Consider the following 17846-nt stretch of genomic DNA (forward strand, 5'->3'; position numbering starts at 1 on the left):
TTGCCGGAGGCTCTGTGAATAGGGGCTGTGTGAGATGTACATGCGTAACCTGCCGCTATTTGATATCAGGCAATATTTTTTACCATCTGCTGTCTGGTAAAAAATATACCATTAGACATACTCTAACCTGCAACACTCCTTTTGTTATATATCAAATTGTGTGCCCTTGTGGATTATCCTATATCGGGAAAACTGAAAGACCTTTTAAAGAAAGGATGGCAGTTCACCGTTCTTCAATTCGTGGTGCTCTTATTAAAGGCACCAGTGAACAGCCGGTCTATAGACACTTTGCTACTATTCCACATCCTCTGGCAGCTTTACGCTACCAGATGATTGACCACATCCCAGTCTCTATTCGGGGTGGCAATCGTGCTTTGAAACTTATACAGTGTGAGGCCAGGTGGATACATAGGTTAGGGACCCTTGTGCCCAGGGGGCTTAATGAGTACCATGGCCTACAATGTCTTGTTTAGTTTATGCCCTTATGATTGCTGTAATTATTATGTCCTTCTTACTCTTTATCGTATATTTATTTTTATTTTTGACATATATATGTAGTACTATATGCTCTTTCTAAGATATGTTCTCCATATTAGTTGTTTCAGTTTGTACTGTTACTCGTAATCTGCATAGTACTAATGTACTTTTAATTTGAACTTTCTATTCCATAATAGCAATGTAGTTTCATATGTCGTGATCTATTTCACGCGGATATATATGACATTCTTGTTCCAGGGTGTCACTATGGTGGTGTTATGTTATGTTGCTATGGTGATGGTATTGCCGTTTTCTTGGTCAGGTGTTCCTGACTGAGATGACGTCAACAGAGTGTGCCGACGGCCGGGTGTTCGGTCCTGCCCCGCGACAGTACACGTGTGCACTGAGGTGAATAAAATGTAAGCTATGTTGACTATGTTTTATGTCCTGCAGAAAATGTAGATTAAACATTGAAACGTTGACGACACTATGCATCTCTATTGAAGTTTGTCTGCAGTGCCACACCTCTTGTTAGTTTATATATATATATATATATATATATATACAGTTAGGTGCATAAATATTGGGACATTGACAGAATTTTCATATTTTGGCCTCTATTCACCACCACAATGGCTTTGAAATTAAACAAACAAGATGTGCTTTAACTGCAGACTTTTTGATTTAATTTGAGGGTTATTACATCCAAATCAGGTGAACGGTGTAGGAATTACAACGGTTTCTATATGTGCCTCCCACTTTTTAAGGGGCCAAAAGTAATGGGACTATCAACTCAAAAGCTATTTCATGGACAGGTGTGGCTATTCCCTCGTTATTTCATTATCAATTAAGCAGGTAAAAGGTCTGGAGTTGATTCTAGGTGTGACATTTGCATTTGGAATCAGTTGCTGTCGACTCTCAATATGAGATCCAAAGAGCTGTCACTATCAGTGAAGCAAGCCATCATCAGGCTGAAAAATCAAAACAAACCCATCAGAGAGATAGCAAAAACATTAGGTGTGGCCAAATCAACTGTTTGGAACATTCTTAAAAAGAAAGAACGCATCGGAGAGCTCAGCAACACCAAATGACCCGGAAGACCACGGAAAACAATTGTGGTGGATGACAGAATAATTATTTCCCTGGTGAAGAAAAACCCCTTCACAACAGTTGGCCAAATCAAGAACACTCTCCAGGAGGTAGGTGTATATGTGTCAAAGTCAACAATCAGAAGAAGACTTCACAAGAGTGAATATAGAGGGTCCACCACAAGATGTAAACCATTGGTGAGCCACAAAAACAGGAAGACCAGATTAGAGTTTGCCAAAGAACATCTAAAAAAGCCATTACAGTTCTGGAACAACATCCTATGGACAGATGAGACAAAGATCAACTTGTACCAGACTGATGGGAAGAGAAGAGTATGGAGAAAGAAAGGAACTGCTCATGATCCAAAACATACCACCTCATCAGTGAAGCATGGTGGTGGTAGTGTCATGGCGTGTGCATGTATGGCTCCCAATGGAACTGGTTCCCTTGTATTTATTGATGATGTGACTGCTGACAAAAGCAGCAGAATGAATTCTGAAGTGTTTCGGGCAATATTATATGCTCATATTCAGTCAAATGCTTCAAAACTCATTGGACAGCGCTTCACAGTGTAGATGGACAATGACCCAAAGCATACTGCAAAAGCAACCAAAGAGGTTTTTAAGGCTAAAAAGTGGAATGTTATGCAATGGCCAAGTCAATCCCCTGACCTGAATCCAATTGAGCATGCATTTCACTTGATGAAGAGAAAACTGAAGGGAAAATGCCCCAAGAACAAGCAGGAACTGAAGACATTTGCAGTAGAGGCCTGGCAGAGCATCACCAGGGATGAAACCCAGCGTCTGGTGATGTCTATGCATTCCAGACTTCAGGCTGTAATTGCCTGCAAAGGATTTGCAACAAAGTATTAAAAAGTGAAAGTTTGACTTAGGATTGTTTAGCTTGTCCCATTACTTTTGGCCCCTTAAAAAGTGGGAGGCACATATAGAAACCGTTGTAATTCCTACACCGTTCACCTGATTTGGATGTAATTACCCTCAAATTAAATCTGAAAGTCTGCAGTTAAAGCACATCTTGTTTGTTTCATTTCAAAGCCATTGTGGTGGTGAATAGAGGCCAAAATATGAAAATTCTATCAATGTCCCAATATTATGCACCTGACTGTATAAATATGTATATATATATGTATATGTATATAAATATATATATATATATATATATATATATACAGTATCATATAGGGGTGTACTCACCAGCCTTTCAAAGTAGTTTACATCAGAAGATGCTTTATTCCATATCAAAATGAACGTGTTCCGACGTTTCGGTCCTCGTTGGACCTTTATGAAATAAAGCATTTTTGGATGAAAACTACTTTGAAAGACTGGTGGGTGCACCCCTATACGATACTGTATCTATTTGCCTGTGGAAATATCCCAGACCAAGTATTGGTGCTGCACCCCAGCAGATTGATCATAGATAAGTGTGTGCGAAATTCATATGCCCATATATAATATATATATATATATATATATATAAACACAAGAAATAAATGGCACTCCCAGTCCAAATACTCAGAGAAAAAACAGTGCTTTACTGTGCAATGTTTTGAGGTCAGCCCCCCGCATACTTGTCTACCCTCCCAATTTGGTCGGGAGCCTCCCGAAAATCGGGTGCCGCTCCCGACCTCCCAGGATGGCAGGCAAGTCTCCTGGCTGCCGCGGATCCCTCCTGTTCCACCGCAACAACTTCTAAAACCCCGGCAGCGAAGGGGGGCGGTGACGCGATTCGCGTCATTTTGGCACAGCCGCCTGCTTCACACTGCCTGTAATATCGGCAGTGTGTAGTGGGGGCGGGGCCAAAATGACGCGCTCGCGTGGCTCCGCCCCACCCACAAAAACTTGTCGCCTAGCCAGCCCCGCCCCGTTTGCTTGCCACGCCCCCCCAGTAATGCCGATCTGGCTGCTCCCTCCCGGAAGGGGAAGCCAGATAGTCGGCATGTATGGCCCCCCGTCATCAGGACACACAACATTGTGTGTCCTGACAACGGTGGGCTGACCCTGAAACGTTGCACAGTAAAGCACTGTTTTTTTCTCTCAGTATTTGGACTGGGAGTGCTACTTATTTCTTATGTTTATATATGTGGAGGGGTACCACACCCCAAGGTAAGTACCCCAGCAAGCATTTGGAAGACTCTGCAACAAAGTGAGTGCCGGTATTTTTAGATTTTATATATATATATATATATATATATATATATGATAATGTTGTTTATTTGGGGAGTGCCTAAACTAGATTATACAACTCTAATTGGAATCGAACTCTCCCTTTAAATAGTATAATACATAGAGTGTTGTGAGGTGATAATGGTGAATTTTATATTCCTCTTATCATGCCTACTTTGAGGGGTATTCAATATGAAACGTTAACTTCACTGTCGAAGTTAACGTTTCATATCGGAGTTTTTACCTGCGTTAAAGTATCGGGCGCGCTCCCGCTTATCCCCGTATTCAATATAAAATTAACTAAAATGGGAAACTCCGAAGTTGGATTTGCGTAAAGCTACGAATTTTTCCTTAAAATAATTTTAAGATCCCCTAAAGTTGTAAAAACATTGGGGAACACTATGGGTACCCCCGTTTTAGCCTTTAATTGAAAGTCGGGGATTTAAATAGCCGCAGCAGGTGTTTTTTTCCCGACATTGAAGAAGTGATGCAGAAGAGCACTTAGGTTATTTTTTTCATTTTTTAAGTGGTCCCATCAATTTTGGGGTACATGAAAATGGGTACTAGCATATTTTGATGTCCCTAAAGTAAGTTTTTAAAAATTCTGCATTTGTGCACCTGCCGCTATAATTCTATTCTTCAAAACACCTGCCGCATACATGCAGAATAGCCCTGAACCTATTTCCCTATTGTTTAACAATTTTTCCCCATTTTTTTTTTTGCACCCCAATTTTTAAGTACATTTTTTGGGGTGTCCCTATTTTTTTTTTTACTTTTTTTGACACAGTTCTTTTTTAAATGTCATTCTCAGGGGTTCAGGCTATTTTTTTTTAAGCCTGCACCCCTAAACCCCAATTCTGCACTTTTTTTCGACACCTATTCAATGGTGAAAAGTTATCCCCGTTTTTTATCAAAGACTTGTCAAAACTGCGATAAGTCTTTGAAATTGAATAGGGTGTAATAGTAAAACCTGCGATAATGACGTCATAATTGCGATAACGCAAAAATGATGTTATCGCACCCATATTGAATACCCCTGTAAGAGACCTTTTTCAACCTGAATTCACCCAAATACAACTAATAACTTTCTTCATTTTAGTACACAGTTTTATTAAATAACATAAAATCATATTTAAAAAACTTATTCTCACATATACATAGACATCTTGACAATTGTGGGACAGATGTTAGTACTCAATATAATCTCTTAAGTAACATGATAAATTCCTATAACTGATCTCATTGCATATGGTACCTATATGGAAGGGAGGGGTGATTATATGGCCTGAGAAAATTTGAAAATTATTGGGCCCTACAGATGTGCCCAGCTAGTTTGTTGCTCCACATGCCATGTAGCGCGCCATGCATCTCGCGCCACACACTACGCCATGAGTCACGCCACACAGAATATTTCGTAACGTATCATAGCATAGCACTGGGAAAAAGTTATAAAGTGTAATACAAATTTTAGTCCACCAGGTGTCACTTTTCCTAAACTACACAGCGCATGCGTCAGATTTCCAATGCATTTTCTGTATCACCGCCCGATGATTGACTGACAGAAGCAGTGATTCAGTACACTATAATACAGCATTTTCCTCATGGAATCAGAGCTGTAGAAGAATGTCTAATAAAGTTTTAAAACATTACATTAAGTGTGTGAGTCCTGTACTTTTTTATAAAAATATTTTACACGCACGCACAGCTCTGTATTACAAACTTACTGTGTGTTTTAATCTGCACACTTGCATCAATGTCGGCGCTGTCCCCAGACAAACACTTTAGTGATTTTATGTCTTTTAAACAGCTCTCTGCTAGTTTCTAGAGTGGGGTTTTAATCCACACACTTGCGGTACTGTCGGCATGTCGGCGCTGTGGTGGCTGCCAGCTCTGGGGGTTGCAATGGGATCTCTTGCACAAGCCCAAAGGAGCTGTTTCATATGCCAGTCGCGCTATGCTGTGGCAAATGGAGGCTCATAGTACACATTGTCTGCTGTAATTCGCAGACGTCACATCACATACATGACAGGTGCAGCTCTTGATATGGCTGCCATGTGGGCTAGCGGTTAGGTGATCGCCTTGCTACAATGCTTGTCCCGTGGGTTCGAGACCTGGAAAATATATATATTTTTTTAAATCTTTACTACAGGATTAAAAATAAATCACTTGGTGGTGTGTGTGTTCTGTCATTTATACAGATATCTGTGTTGACCAAAAAGACGCAGTCCCAGCAATGGTGGTGTGTGACTTCTGTCGTTATTGCATAAAGACCAAGCTATTGAAGTTCAGTATTGTTATCCAACCCTTACTGAACTCAATACATTATCCACCACCTGGCATTTCTATGCTACGTTATGCCACTGTACTGCTTGCACTGTTGGCACATCGCTGGTGTGGTTGCTGTCAGCTCTGGGGGTTGCAATGGGATCTCTGGTGCATGCCCAGTGGAACCGCTCCATAGCCATGTAGCGCCTTGCTAGTCATGCTATGCTGTGGCATATGGGAGGCTCATAGTATTGCGCATGCCCAGTGGGTCAGGAGTCACACACAGTGCATCCCAGACTTAGACACTATAGTGATTTCATGACTTTAGAAACTAATAGTGGGCTCTATTTAAAAGTGGGGTCTCAGTATTACAAACTGACTGCATTTTAAAGCGCACACTTGCAGCATTGTCATCACGTCTGCGCTTTGGTGGCTGGCATCTCCAGGCCTTGCACATGGGATCTCCGGCACATGTCCAGTGGAGCCGCTCCATTCGCCATTTAGTGCCCTGCTAGTCGCGCTGCGCTGTGGCGTATTGAGTCTCATAGTACTGTGCATGCCCAGTGGAGCTGATCTGGAGTGACACAGTGCAATCAGTACTACACTGATGCACTGCGTGCTGTATACAACTGGTGCGACTGTGAGTTAGAGGTTTGGTGATCGACTTGCAAGAGTTGCCGTCACGGGTTTGAGACCTGGTAAGGAACATTTTTTTTGATAGATCTTCACTACAGGACTTGGTGGTGTGTGAGTTGTGTCATTTCTAGAGGTACAGTATCTGAGTTGACCAAAAAGATGCACTCCCAGTATTGCATATATACTGTAGACTGAGCAATTGACTTTAGAAACTAGTAGTGGGCTTTGTTTGAAAGAGGGGTCTCTGGATTATGCATCTGTGCAAGGGTGTATCTAGGGTCCGAACTCCCCTGGCAAACTAAGGGACTGGTGCCCCACTCCAATGATTGCTCCCACTGGAAATAAAATAACACCATTGCCCCCACAGCCAGAAGATAAATAAAAACAAACATTAATTCCCTCCAGCCCCCTGCAGAAGACTGAGTAACCTCACCTGCTGGGCTGTCACAGATAGCTGCAGAGCTAATTGCAGGAGACCAGCCTCCAGTCGCTTCAGAAAGTCCAGACCAGTGAGTGTCTCCCACCAGAGAGTCCAGACTAGGCCAGTGGGTTGGAACTTGGTCCCACTCCCTTCCTCAGCCCCATCACCTTCCTCAGCCATCCCCCAGCCCCATCACCTTCCTCAGCCCACAACCACTTCACCTTCCTCAGCCAGCCCCCAGCCCCATCACCTTCCTCAGCCAGCCCCCAGCGCCATCACCTTTCTCAGCCAGCCTCATCACCTTCCTCAGCTCCCATCACCTACCTCAGTCCACAGCCACATCACCTTCCTCAGCCAGCCCCCATCACCACATCACAGACAGATCCTAACTTCCCCGGCCCAAGTCCTCATGCTGCTGTACACTCCTCCTGCCTGCTCAGTCCTCAACCCCCCAGGTCCCGACCGACGGAGTCAGCAGTAGAGCACGTGCCCTGACCAGTCCCTGACCCCTGCTGTGAAGAGCATCTAGATGCTGCCATTAGGCGTGTGTCCTCTCTATCAAAGCATACATGGTGTGTGATGTCACACGTCACTAAGCGGTCATGCAGTTGCCCAGCGCTGCCAGATCCAGACTGAGTCTGTCACTCTGTAGTGATTTTTGACAAACTCAGTGTGTATGTGTATACTAAGCGCAGGCAGCCGGGAAATAACTGGGGTGGGCAGCAGGAATAGAACTGACTGCAGGCAGCAACGGCGCCCCTCCTCGGCCAGCACCCCTGACGAGAGCCATCCTGGCCAATAGGAAGATACACATCTATGTCTTATTGACTTTTTGTTGTCATACTGTAGCCACTTGCAACACGGAACGCATTGATCCATGCATGCATCTGTGATCTGTTTTTTTTCACCGATACTTGGAGCATGGATCTCCCTGATCCGTGCTGCAAGTATCTTCTGCTATTGTGTACGATCTAATATAAAAATCATTAGATCATGCACGATAGTTCTTACTGTACTGTATGTCACGTACTGATTTACAGTAGGATTAATTCCTGTTTACTACTATTGGGGTACTGTGTCGAACTCACTACATTATTCACAACAACCCCAACTGTACTGTACCTTGCAATGACAGATGCACATGTTGGGTCTCAGACACACTTAAAGATTGAAATAATTACACAAAAACACCAATTTTAGAAAACTAATGACAATTCTTTTATTTAACATAACATAATATACTATATGCAGTTAATCACACCTTTTTAATACATGCTTTTAGATAAAATGAAAATAAAATGGATTTGCCAATGGTCACTGCATGATGCCAACTAGAAAAAATAAACAATGATTATTGTAAGTACTGTAGGTCAAACACAGTAGTGTACAGTAAATTAAAAATATCACTGTTAAACTATAACAGTATACAGTATGAATCTACTACAGTATATACATTACTGCAGTTTTTTTTCAGTAAGTCTTTACTTCACAACTGTATTACACTATAACATTAGCATGCATTTCTAAGAGGGGTGCGGTGCAGTGCCTGCTGCCGTGCAGGTGTACTTCCGTAGCTTGCATTGCACCCTCTCACCTTCAGCCCGTATGTTGCTCAGACGGTCCTGAAATTCCAAGCTGGACACGGACACAACTACTGTAGGAGGAAGGAGATGACGTGAGAGCCGTACTTCCTCAATGCCGACTGATACTCCCTACCGGGCCGAGGACTACACAAAAAGATTAGGGTTTTAAGCGAGAATCATCACTTGCACTTTTGGCCTCAGATTCAGAGTTTCACCTATACTGTTGGTGCTTGCGCACCAGGTGCAGACTCCGGAGTGCAAGGTCCACTGTACGCCCTGAAGAAAGGAGGATAGGCAGAGACGGACAGACATTAAAAGACAGAGACAGACAGGTTCTCACTGGAGATACTCTTGTTCTTCATCCCGCTCGATCCCACACACAGGTCCCTGTAGGAGAGAGAATACACAGTGCAGGGTCCTGTCCTGCTCTAACAGTGTGTCACACTAATCCACCTATCCACATTAATATCGGCCCTAACTCACCGGCCTAACAAACTACAGTATTAATGTACAGTAGGCCTCACAGAGGGCCTACCTGTTATGGTGGAAAAGGCTGCGAGGGGGAACTTCTTTAGCTCTTTTCCTTTCCACCCCCGTAGTCCGCTTCGGTCCTCAGCTTCTTTCTTCTGCTGCTGGCATGATAATTAAAGTTTAATTGTTTTGAAACTGTTTTGCGTATTTTTTTCATTAGTATTAATGCAGTACTTGCATGAAGTTTGTAGTTATATTTATAAATAACAAAACAATTAAAATTCAGGCACATATATGATAAAACTCTTAATATAAAATTGGTCTGCAATTAAGTTATAATGACAGTGATTTTCTGCTGCTCCTACAGAGTTAATCTGTAATACTCTAGATAAACAAGCAAAAACTATTATACAATAATAAGGAGCGCTCCTTATTATTGTATATTTATAAATAAACTATAATATAAATATATACTATACAGTAATTATAAATATATTTATAGTGTGAGTGAGTACATGTGTGTGCAGGGATGCAGTCAATAGACCGGTGGACGAGATGCCGCCGGTTTGTATCTTGACTGCAGAAGCCCAGCACGGGACTTAAGGCCCTGATTCAGAGCCGGACGCTCTGACCAGAGCGCTCGCTCTGAATCAGGGCCCACCTCCATTAAAATGGAGCGTCCTCCTGGACGCTCATATAGCTGTGGGTCACCACCCACAGCATATACGAACGTGCAAAAAGATGGTCGCAATGGTCTTGACCATCGCGACCATCGGAACTGCGAGTGAAAGCCTGCGGTTGGGTTTCCCAACCGTAAGGCCAGGAGTGATTTTGGCTCTATCAGAGCCAAAATCACTCCCACTGACATCACTAGTGATGTCAGTGGGGCCGGCTTCAGACGGTAGGCATTCCCTTGGGAACGCCTCCATCTGGCATGCACGCCCACCAAAGGGGGCGTGCTGTCAGTCACCATCGACAGCACGCCCCCTTTGGTGAGACACTCCGAGTGAAGGAAAGTCCTTCGCTCGCCGGGTCTCGCGCAAGCGCACGACGGAGCTCCCTCCGTCGTGCGCATGCGCAGTGGGGAACATCGACCCACTTGCGAGCGTACTGCCGCTCGCGTGTGGGTCTGAATGACCCCCTAAGATAGGTGTTGAAATACCAGAAAAAATACAGAATGCCAAAGGACGTCAGCCCGAATGAGGTAAGTCCAGGGCGCCCTTAGCGTTAGCTGCGGGAGGGGTGAGGTTTAGGGTTAGGGTTGGGCATCCCAGTGGGTAGGTTAGGGTTTTGCACCCCCTGTGAGGGTTAGGTTTAGGGTTACAGTAGGTTTAGGCACCTCCGGGGGGAAGTTAATGTTATACAATAGAGGGGGATGTTAGGGTTAGACACCGCTAAGGGAGGGTTAGGGGGGGGGGAGAGGGGTAGGAATAGGGTAGTTACCTTCTGGCTGCCGGCATTGGGATACTTCTTATCCATTTCGTATGTGCATGTATGGTTTAATAAACTTTAACTTTCTATGGTGTATGTCTTGTGTTTATTTTAATATTTATATTGCTGTGGAACTACAGGTACCAGTGGTCAAGTAATGCCCCACATGCTGGTACTTGTGGTTCCCCAAGTACTAGCATTTGGAGGAAGCTTGCTGGGATCTGTAGTTCCACAGCAAGACAATATTTATAACTGTTAAAAAAAAAAATCAGATATATAGATATATAAATAATATATTAATTAATAATAATTAATAATAAAAAATAATAATCCCATTCCAGGTCTCAAACCTGGGATGCCCACTCTTCAAAACTGTGCCACAAGTCTGCATCTTAAAATGCACAGTCAATTTGCAATCCAGGGACACCTCTGTGACTCAGACCCCACTATTAGTTTCTAAGACATGCATTTATTACAGTATCTATGTGGGACAATGCACAGTCAGTTTGTAATATAGAAACACATATTTCTGGGTTGACTTTTAGTTCAGTGATGGTTTAATGCACCACTGTTAAGACAACACTACAAATTACTAAAACATGCCACCGACACATTAGTTGTCCTAACAGATGGGGGATGGTGTCATTGGCAATGGTCACCTTTCCTCACCTTTTCAGGACACAAGGGCAAACCATGAGCTGATTGCTAAAATGGCTAACAAAGCATCCTTTATTATGAATGGCTCTTGCTTGCTTTGGGGGAAGGGGCCTAATGCACTGTGTGTGACTCCCAACCGGCTTAACTGGGCATGCGCGACAGCATAGCGCGACTAGCAAGGCGCTACAGTACATGGCGAATGGAGCGGCTCCACTGGGCATGCACCAGAGATCCTATGTGCAACCCCCGGAGCTGGCAGCCACCACAGCGCCGACGTGCTGACAGTGCCGCAAGTGTGCGGATTAAAGCGCACAGTCAGTTTGTAATACAGAGACCCCACTTTTAAACAGACCCCACTACTAGTTTCTAAAGTCATGAAATCACTATAGTGTTTGTCTGGGAAAGCGCCAACATTGACGCAAGTGTGCAGATTAAAACACACTGTAAGTTTGTAACATAAAGACCTGACTTTTAAACAGCCCACTACTAGTTTCTAAAGTCATGAAATCACTATAATCTGTGATGCAGTGTGTGACTCCCGACACACTGGGCATGCGCAGTACAAATACTGTAGATTTTAAACGCCATATCGCGACTAGCAGGGTGCTATGTGGGTACTGTATTGGAGCACTGTACACCACTTTCTTGAGCACACAGTGGCATAAAGTAGCATAGAAATGACAGGTGGTGGGAAGTTGTGGATAATGTATTCAGTCCAGTGAGGGTTGGATAACAATACTGAACTTCAATAGCTTGGTCTTTATACAATAACGACAGAAGTCACACACCACCAAGTGATTTATTTTTAATACTGTAGTGAAGATTTAAAAAAAAAAAATATATATATTATATTCCAGATCTTGAACTCCCGGGACAAGCAATGTAGCAAGGCGATCACCTAACCCCTAGGCCACACACCAGCCATATCAAGAGCCGCACCTGTCGTGTATGTGATGTGATGTCTGTGAATTACAGCAGGCAATGTGTACAATGTCAAAAGTGGGCTCATCCTTGTGCACTCCACCCACCACCCACGCGTGCTGTTTTTATTAATAAAAAATCTTCCTTACAAAATATTATACTAGTACATACAGTATATACACAGTACCCCACCATTAGAGAATAATTCATCCTGTCTCATTGAAAGCTGTGCGTGCGTCTCATTAATGTATGTAGTATAGGTTATACTGTCATAAGAGCACGGCAATTACACTACTGTACAGCTATTTATGTGCACTGATTTGCGTCCTGTTCAAAGAGCTTATGTGATATTAAAAAGATTGTTTGTGTGAACATGCAATATGCAAATACACTGCGTGAATGTGATATCCATCCAATTTAACAGTATGGTATTCAGTACAAATTACATCAGTGGAGCACTCGCCACCCAGTGGTTAAGCAGTGTATTACAAGCCGTAGCGTATCTTTTGTTGAGGTCCAGCCATCATGTAACGTTCCATGGCGCGACACAGAGGCCTGAATGGCGCACTATGAGCAACAAACTAGCTGGGCACATCTGTACATTAAGCACATCTTAAGTAATTCATAACAAAACAAATATTTAAATGCAGCTGTATAACTTTATATGTAATTATTGTATAACATAAATCACGATATCAAAATACAAATATTAAGTAAAAAACTAAATTATCTGTCAAACTTGATCAAACATAACTCAGACATGTCAAAAATCCAATTGTACCTGTAAGATAGGCAATTTCATTTTCCTTGTCAGAAATGCTCAGCTTTATATTTGCTCTCATGATCAAGATTAATGAGATGGAGAGCAATAGAGATATTTACTGATACACATTTTGTAAACTATGTTGGTGTTTAAGATTGTCATTCTCGCTTTCATGTTTAGAGAGATACACTGTCATTGTATCCAATCGTTATCACAGATTCCTCACCCAATTTCACTGCAAATTCAAATTCGGTTGATAGTAAAACATTTGTCCATGAAAATGCAAACTCATGCAGTATGTGAAATATAAATTCAACATACATGCACCTTTGTACAGTATATTGCATACCGAACTGTGTGCAGTAATTTAAAAAAACAAAAAGCCAAAACATATTTTCGTATTACAGTATATAGCAATGGTCAAAAGTAATCATCATCTTTCTATGAAATGAAGAATAGAGCTGTTTACTCAGAAAGTAATTATATTTTCCATATCCAAACATCCTTATTAATATTTAGCAAGTCATGGATTCATCTTTGTTCTCACTATACTGTTCAACAAGTATGTACAGTCTATAACAGAAATTAAGGAATGAATGTAGCAGGTAAAAAAGGGCAAGGTACTGTACAAATTAGATCTGAGGATGGCATGGACACTCAGAAGATATTATGCTTTACTTTGGAATAGTTGAGTGGCCCAGTATGACCAGTTTGCTAAATGTAGAAATGCTATTACAACTTGTAGTGTAATTACATTATTAATGTCATCACTGCCCACAGCAATAAAAGACAAGCATGTGTATCAATAAATAGTCCAACTGGAACTCAGATGCCATCAGGACTTCAGCTTGGGTAGTAAAGGGTTATCACAGGTTGGTATTATGATAGAAGAATAAACATGACAGTAATAAGGTCTAATAGGAAATACTGCAATAATCTAGGCAATTGAACAGTGTGTATGTGTAAAATAAAGGTTATGGTAATTAAAAGAGTATAATATCAGAATCTGAATTATGGTTTTTCTGTGATGGGAAGTCAGGTCAATAATATATATAAATACTGTACTCACAGTAACACCTGTTAGTAGTAATATAAACCACTGGCAGTAGCGCATGTACAGAAATTTAGACAAAGAGTACAGTATATGCACCTAATAAATCATGATATCATAGAATGTACTCCAAAAAATCTCTGGCAAGAGGTGCAGTAGCAGCAGAGTAAATGGAAGCAGTATGAAATACCGCTGGCCGCATGGCCGGGAGTTCAAATCCTGGCAGCGGCAGGCAGACAAATGAAGAGATCCCGGCAGCGGCAGCCCGACAGCGCTGGAAATCCCGATCGTCCATAGGTGAGTACTTACTAACCTAACCCCCCTAACCCTTACCCTCCTTAGGGGTGCCTAACCCTAAACTCCCCCCTGTGCCTAACCCTAATCCCCCCTCTAAGTGCCTAAACCTAACCCCCCCTCTTCCCCGCTGCCTAAACCTAAGTCCCTTGGGGTGGTGCCTAACCCTAACCTCCCCCCGGGGGTGCCTAACCCTAACCCTCCCTTCCCCTAGCCCAACCCTAACCCTCCCGGGGGGGGGTGCCTAACCCTAAGTCCCCCCCCCCGGGAGCACTAAACCTCCCCCCCCTCAGATGTCCGCTCGTGGCGCATGGCATCGCGGTCTCCCGGCGTCGGAAAAATGACAGGCGTCTAGATTTAGACGCCTGTCATTTAACCCTCGCCGGGATAAAGCAGTCGGGAAACCGGCTGTCGGGCTTATGTCAGCCAGCTTCCCGATTGCATCCCGAGTAAATACTAGTATATTGCCCAGTATATAACAGTAATCAGTGTATCAAAATAATCTGACAAAAAGCACAGAGTTAATCAAAGTAAAACAATCAACAATTATGGGTTAAAGACAGACAAAGAAATCCATACATTTTGCCAAGGGTCAGGACAGGCAGCACAGAATATGTAGTCAATAGTGAAAGCTAAGGTCATAACAAATAATATATTATATGGAATTGAATCCAGGCACACAGATAGACAAAGAATATAAATGGATGTGTAGCGCTGGTTTAAATAACCACACAATTATAAAAACAATATATTTATTAAAATAAAGTAACAAACATCAAACAAATAAAATAGAAATATAAAAGATGATACAATCCAGTGCTGTGATCTGATCTAGCTCTATATTCAGTCCCCAGAATCCTTTGTTAAATAGATGGCTCAAAAAAAATAACCAATTACTGACATGTGGGGATGGTAAGTGGTTTTGTACCTGTTCTTCGATAAGCATGTTGACCCCAGAGATGACAGTTAAAAACCTTCTGTATGCATTGCAATGTATTGGACTTGAGCCACTTGTTATGTTGAAGATACAGTGTGAAATAAGTGCTTTATATTGTGTGCTCACTGATAGGAATCTTATGCAGACGTGCTCTCGACCGCTCGTCAGCGGGAGTGCAGACAGGCTTTTAAGTCCGCTTAGCAATCCGGTGTGGTCTGGTGCAGTCACTTGTAGAGTGAGAGAGTAGCAGCGGGACCACTGATGTCTCCAGCGGAGTCACTCTGAGCAAATTCAGTGTATAACTGTCTCCAGCCAAGCAGTACCGAGGTGTGGAAGCAGGTAAGTCTATGAGCAAGGTGTTCTGGAGGGTTGGGGCTGATCAGGATCTCCGTCCTTGACATGTTTCTCCGGGAATGGCAACCCCAGTTTCCTCATGCCTTCTGAGGAAACCGGGAATGCCATTCCCAGAGAAACATGTCAAGGATGGAGATCCTGATCAGCCCCAACCCTCCAGAATACCTTGCTCATAGACTTACCTGCTTCCACACCTCGGTACTGCTTGGCCGTAAGTCAGTTATACACTCATGATCCACTGTGTTCTAACAACCTGCTGTCCCTTGTGCCTCTTTCCCCCCTGTGTGGCATGGCAGGGCGGCGCCCCTGGAGAATGCCATCCTGGCCAATGGGTAGATACACCCCTGCCCCTCCCCCCACACACACATTCCCCTCTGTCAGTGATCCGACCTACTTTCCCCTCGTCAGCAATGCCCCCCACATTTCCCTCTCTCTCAGAAATGCCCCCACACACATTCCCCTCTGTCTGTCAGTGACCCCCCTCCCCCCTACACACACATATTGTCATATGTCTGTTAGTAATGCACACACACACACATTCCTTCTATCTGTAAGTGCCCCCCTCTGACACTCACTTCTACCTGTCACTGACCCCCCCACATTCCACTCTGTCTGTCAGTGAACCCCCACACACAAATTCCCATCTGTCTGTCACACACATTATCCTCTGTCTCTCTATGACATTCCCCTCTGTCAGTGACACCCATCCCCCCCACACACACATCCCCCTCTGTCTGACACACACACACAAACACACGCTTACCTCTGTCTCTCAGTGCGCTGTGGGGCCCTCACTGCTGCTTGAGGCAAGAGGGAGGAGTCCAAGTAGTGGAACATGCTGGGGAGAAAGGAGTGTTCTTAGCTCATGGTAAGGTCTGGTGGCTGGTCTAATGGAGGAAATATATTACAGTTCTCAGTGATTGCTGATCGGCACTGCGGATTCTCAGTGTTGATGATCCGATATGCTCCGGGATCCCTACGCCAATTGCTCCCAAGAGTCCCCTGTTCCATTGCTAGTAGGTCGTACCTGGACGTGCCCCCTTCTCTGTTCAGGCCCAGGACTCCAGACCTGACAGTCCCCTCCTGATGGCGGCCCTGTTGGTGACTACAGCAGAGGATTCTTGAAGTTATAAATGTGTATCAAGCAAGTTTAGAAACTTGGTGATCTTGGACATTTGAAGGTGCACAAAACTGGAACCAAATAGAAAGAAATGAAAACTTCTGCTGTGCCATTTTAATACAGTATGCAGACACTGACTGGTATTAAAAATTTAATGTTAATTATTCAAAAACACAAAACAACAACTCCACTATACTGAGGTAGAAAAATATTTTAAGTTATCATGATTTAAAGTATTAACTTTATTCTTTTTCTTGTGATATGTTTATTTTTAATTTGCTTTTACTTTAATTTATGTTTTTAAGGAATCCCTCTAGCTGCCAAGGAAAAGCTGGATATCCCAATAATATTTGCACCTGATACAATGAAACTTTATGAAGCTTTGATAGTTGTACATATGTTTAAATCAAATGGTGAGAGCTGGGATCAAGACCATGTTGAAGATTTAAGTACAGAATTGAAAAGGTAAGTGAGATACAGCTACTGGGCAGAATATATATTATTACAGAAAAGACAAAGGGGCATATTTATCAATTATCAGGATTTAGTCCTGATAATTGTAATTTCTTATTGTCGCTATCCACGGTAATAAGAAGTGATATACCGCTTGAATGTATAAAACAATCCATGCTGGGATAGGGACTCCGAAAAGAACCCATCCCTTTGATATGTTAGTAATGAAATGTTCGCATTTACAGTCATTTCACTACTATATTGAGATCCCCGATGCGCTACTGTGCAAGTGCTATCCGCTGATCACGCATGTGTAGTGGCCCTTGCCAGAAAGGGGATCCCTCTCCCTGTAATTTTTGCGAAGTGTAGCCCATTGGCTACAGCTGCTACCTCCATATTTAGATGGTGTTAGCTGCCGGGTCCAAATTTGCATTCTGGAGCTTGGCAAACCTGATAGCTTTACAGCCGCCCTAGAAACGCATATGGGTGATATTTAATATTTGCAGGTAATCCCCAAAAATAGGTGTTTTCAGGAGATACACCACAAATATTTTTGATAAATAGGCCTCAAAGTGTTCTGTTATAATACCCAGACAGCACCCCTTTACTCTGAGAGAAAGTCAGTGTTGGAGTAAATGAAAAAGTTCCATTACCCTATTTGTATATATTGCAATAATCTAATGAAGAATCATATACGTAAAGCAGACTTTTGTCCCAACAGTCATTAATAAATTAGAAAG

General features: G+C 42.8%; 1 protein-coding gene across 1 annotated transcript in view; it reads left to right on the plus strand.

The window, feature by feature from the left end:
• Positions 1-17118, plus strand: part of LOC148514013 (cilia- and flagella-associated protein 47-like) — a gene marked incomplete at its 3' end in the record, with an annotated part of 651210 nt that extends 634092 nt beyond the window's left edge. Inside the window, exon 58 of the mRNA XM_088481183.1 lies at positions 16959-17118. Coding sequence (XP_088337309.1) covers positions 16959-17118 — 160 coding nt within the window. The remainder of the gene's footprint in view (positions 1-16958) is intronic.
• Between the last annotated feature and the right edge of the window lie 728 nt (positions 17119-17846).

This window comes from Taudactylus pleione, unplaced genomic scaffold, assembly GCF_031769625.1.
Source record: "Taudactylus pleione unplaced genomic scaffold, aTauple2 ptg000265l, whole genome shotgun sequence".
Taxonomy (NCBI): Eukaryota; Metazoa; Chordata; class Amphibia; order Anura; family Myobatrachidae; genus Taudactylus; species Taudactylus pleione.